At 38.6% G+C, this 4786-nt stretch overlaps 1 protein-coding gene across 1 annotated transcript; it reads right to left on the bottom strand.

Moving 5' to 3' along the window:
* Nucleotides 1–745: 745 nt before the first annotated feature.
* mespbb (mesoderm posterior bb) lies at nt 746–1731 on the bottom strand. Its single transcript, XM_057330496.1, has 2 exons — nt 909–1731; nt 746–799 (listed from the first exon to the last, which is right to left on the bottom strand). Exons 1-2 carry the CDS (start codon nt 1668–1670, stop codon nt 746–748), a joined length of 816 nt encoding a protein of 271 aa, XP_057186479.1. The 5' UTR covers nt 1671–1731.
* Nucleotides 1732–4786: the final 3055 nt, after the last annotated feature.

Raw genomic sequence — 4786 nt, 5'->3', positions numbered from 1 at the left:
ACTGTATACAAACGCTAAGCAACAAAAAGAATGCAAAACAGCTGCGATGTGCAATAGCGCCCTCTTCTGGAAACGATAGATATTGACCTTGTGTTTATTTATTTTTAGCAGACTTTTCTGTCTTTTGTTTTTATACATTTAACAAACATAAATGATTACAAGAAGATATTGAGAAATAGGGTTACATTGCAAATAACAATAAACAAGAAGATAATAAATTATAACAATGAAATAGATTATATGTATTAAAAGTATTGGTAGGCCTATATATTATAAATATTTTTTCTTTTTAACAGTATTTAGTTGACGTTAAATAATTTAACATTTGAATAATTTAAATTTAAATATCAGGCTATTACTCCACTATATCTTCCTGAGTTTTATGCTGTGCATCTTTTAAAACTATTTTTAACTACAAATTTCCTATAAAAAAACTATATTTTTTGTTATACATGATTTTATGACATAAACTCTTTTGTCAACCACCCTTGTGCCATCTCAAAAGAGTTGCAAAGAGATTTCAAATCATTTTCCAATTAAATGACAATGTGCAATACATTATGTATATCAAATGTTTTAATTATAAATATCAATAAATTAGTGTTGTTTTGTACAAAAAAGATAACATACAAAATATATATCATATTAAAATAGAAATCTTAAAATGAAAAAGCCATATATTAAAATACATTAAATACTGTACAGTTAAGGCAATACATAAGATTTGACATGTGTGACTGCATTTTCATCCCCAGAATTCTGGTGCTATGCTCGGACAGTGCACAGCTTTTCCATAATTCTGCAAAAAGAGAAAGGGATGGTAAGTTAATTCCATTCCATTTAAAGAGCAAAATATTCACATTTAAGTTAAGTTATATGCATCTATGGCGAATGTTTAAAATACATACCTGATATGTTAAAGCTGTATTCGCATATGATGGATATTCCAGCAGAGACTCCAGGCTGGAGTTGAGTGAGTCGTCATATGCCGGTGTCTCCACATTCATGCAAACCTGATTAAGATTTATTTCTGTCTTCCTCGAGACGTGTTCTGGTCTGAAAGTGCTTTGGTGCAGTTCTTGGTGTGTCGTGAGCTCATCTCTGAATCCCCAGTATGCTGGCGGTGAATTGTAACAGCAAAACCCTTCGGTCTGATTTTGAGGCGACTCTTGGTCTCTAGAAGTTCTCATGTCCTTCCTCTGGTAGAGAGACTCTTCGCTGAGTCCAAGCTGAGCTGACAGATACGAGATGTAGCGGATGGTCAAGCGAAGCGTCTCGATCTTTGTCAGGGTTTGACCGACAGGAGCCACAGTAGGAGGCAGATAAGTCCTGAGGTGATGGAGGGCTTTCGTCAAGTCCCTCATTCGAAGCTTCTCCTTCTCGCTGGCGCTCTGTCTTTGCTTGCTCGGGTTCTTGGACCTCATTCTTCTGGTCCCGACGCGAGAACGTCCACCTTCCTCACGCAAAGAAGCGGGAGCTTTGCCACCTCCGGGGCGCTGTGAATGGGGTGGAGATGAACCGTTCTGTGGTTGGGCCGAGGGGGAGAAGTCCATGTAGGAGATTGGAGACACGGCTTCAGGAGACGAGATGTTGTAGAATTCAGAGTCTGAGCTCGGGCAGCTCCAGTAGTTCTGTGTCATGTAGCTGAGGAGAGGAGGAGAAATATCCATTCTGTGTGGTTAGAGAAGCTCAAGTAATGCATGAAGGTCTGCTGAAGGAAGGTTTTATACAAGACAACAGCCACAGAGGTGTGAAGTGACACCTCTGCAGGCCTCTCCAGGCATCCACTGTCTGTCTCATGCTAGGCTACCGTGGTCACTGAGAGAGAGAGAGAGAGAGAGAGAGAGCGAGCGAGAGAGAGAGAGAGAGAGCGAGAGAGAGAGAGAGAGAGAGAGAGAGAGAGAGAGAGAGAGAGAGAGAGAGAGAGAGAGAGAGAGAGAGAGAGAGAGAGAGAGAGAGAAGATACGAGGAGGAGAGAGGGATGAGAGAGAGAGACGAAGAGAGCAATGTGAGAGAGAAGAGAGGAGAAAGACTAGAATAATCATGNAGAGAGAGAGAGAGCGAGAGAGAGAGAGAGAGAGAGAGAGAGAGAGAGAGAGAGAGAGGTCTAGGCCTGGTCTGGGAACCTAAAGATTTGAGTCATCAGGTGTGATTTTTCACCCCTACACAGCATAATCAAATTTTTTTCCACTACTGTTTTCAACATCAACTCGAGCTGTTTGAATATTTTCAGTACATGGCTGACATTGTTATGTGCTGATTTTGTACATTTATTTATAGCACTAATATAACAATTTATATACAACCGCAGAAAAAATTAAGACCATTTCAAAAAAATATCTGAATGCTATAGGTATGTGTTTAGGTGAAATGATCATTTTTGTTTAATTCTGTGAACTGCTAACAATATTTCTCCCAAATTTTCTTTTATTGTTTCTATTTGCATGTATTTGCAGAAAATGAAAATTGGAGAAACGGGTCAAAAATAACCTGTGATAACATGTGATAACCTAAACATTTTCACAGTCATGCTGTCAGTCTTTGACATTTCTGTTGGAAGACTTTATGTACCACAATACATCTAGAAATGCTGATTGCATGAAATTTTGGAATGGTCTCTTAATTATAATAGCACAATATAAAGTTTGATGGCTGTTGACAGAGTACAGATTGTGTTGTGGTCAATAGGTCACAGTTGTATGGGGACACAGACACTTGTCATTCTCTCACAGCCGGGGTGTTAAATGACACCTCTAATGGGTCACATTAAAGGCAAATCCACCGTTCTGGTTTCTGCGTGAAACTTTAATGGAATTTCACACCACACATGTAACTGAGGTAATGAGGCTGACTAAACAATATTAAGACCCATTATCTCAATGTACTGACATTAACGGGAGAAAAGCTTTCTGAATTTGTATTTACTTTACTTTACTTTACTTTACTTTATTATATTTCTGGTGTTTTCATTATGCATTTTTAAACTTGATTAGCATGCTAGTTGCTAACTGTAATGAACTGTAAAAAGCCAAATTTAACCTTTGAAAATCACCAAATCTGTTTTAAAAATGAAGTAGTTTCTCGGAGAGCATTTCTCTACTGTATATACACGTAGACTCTTGAGAGGCGTGTGGGAGTTCTGAAATGTTTAGACTGGCACCTTTACGTGGTGACTTGAGAACCGCTAGGTGTTAAACCTGTGAGACGCAGTTCACCAGAGTCTCCGCCACCTCTCCCAACAGAAGTCTCTCAACATCAACCCAAACAACTGATGTTCCATTGCTTGGTTGCTAAAATCTAGCATAAATTTGTTGCTTCCGTGGTGAATTGATAAAAATATGCCTTAAAATCACTAAAGAGATGATTTGTTCTAAAAAAAATCTGTCATCATTTTTTCACCGCCGTGTCATTCACAACCTGTGTGTGAGTCTTTCTTCTGTGGAACACAAAAGAAGATATTTTGAGAAATGTCCAGACCATTCATCCATTTGTGTCCATACCATGGAAGTCAATGGGGGCCAGTGTTGTTCGGTTACCAACGTTCTTCAAAGTAACTTATTTTATGTTCTGCTGAAGAAAGAAAGTCATACAGGTTTGGAATGACATAACGATGAGTAAATGATGAAAGAATTTTTATATTTGTCAGAACTATCCCTTTAAGTTATTTCACAACAATAAAGACATTCTCTCTGACATGTCCTTTTGAGAACCTGGTTTGACCTTTGTGGTTGTGTTTGCATGTAACCCTCATCTCACCCTCTGGGAATCTAGAGGTGCCAGGACTGTGGTGGTCTTTGGCACCTCAGAGGGCCGGCGGGTGAGAGAGTTACCTTGGATTAGTTCACAACCAGAATCCACCACATCTTAGAAGATCCAGTGTCTATTCGTGATCCTAAAAATATTGAAAGTTTTTTTTACGGCTTGTGTTTCAATTCAATACGGATGCAACTGATGTCATAGATTCAATAAAGAAACAACTATATCCAAATCGTCTGTCCTCTTAACATTCTCATGGGAATCTCAATGTTTTTTTCCATCTTCTCTAGGTGTGCAGCATTTTGCACCCTGGGTGTGAATCAAAACAAAATATTTTGGGAAAGAAGTGCTGTAAATCACGAGAAACATGACATTGCATTGTGAGAAAAACAAGTATGTGGTGTCCATTCTAAAAAAAAGCCAGGTAAATATACGTACGTTCCCAGAGGATAATGATAGACCACTTGATTTTATGGAGTTCTCAGTTGCGTTTATCACAAATTGCACCACAATATTGTTGAAAAAGTGATAGTTCACCCCCAAAATAAAATTCTTTCATCCTTTATTCACCCTCGTGTCATTCCAAATCTGCATGACTTTCTTTCTTCTGCAGAACACAGAAGAAGATATTTCAAAGAATGCTGGTAACCAAACAACACTGGCCCTCATTCACTTCCATTGTATGGACACAAAACCACTGAGGCATTTCTCAAAATATCTTCTTTTGTGTTCCACAGAAGAAAGGGTCATATACAAGTTTTGAACTACATAAGAGTGATTAAATAATGACAAAATTGTTAAACAATCCTTTTAAACCCCCACCAGCTCTAGTGACTGTAAATGCTGAATAGCTTCTAAAAACGAAAACCTCTCAACCAAGTGAAAACAGGACTCCAGTCCAGCTCAGATTCCCGGGTCTTGTTGCTACACCTTTCACACACTTGCTCAAATCTCAGGACAGAACGAAGTTACAGACAGAGAAGGAACAAACTTGTGCCAGTTCAGCCAACAAAATAGCAGAAAAGTGCAA

Source organism: Triplophysa rosa, linkage group LG3 (assembly GCF_024868665.1).
Source record: "Triplophysa rosa linkage group LG3, Trosa_1v2, whole genome shotgun sequence".
In the NCBI taxonomy this organism is placed as follows: domain Eukaryota; kingdom Metazoa; phylum Chordata; class Actinopteri; order Cypriniformes; family Nemacheilidae; genus Triplophysa; species Triplophysa rosa.
This window is presented reverse-complemented; position numbering and strand designations above follow the sequence as displayed.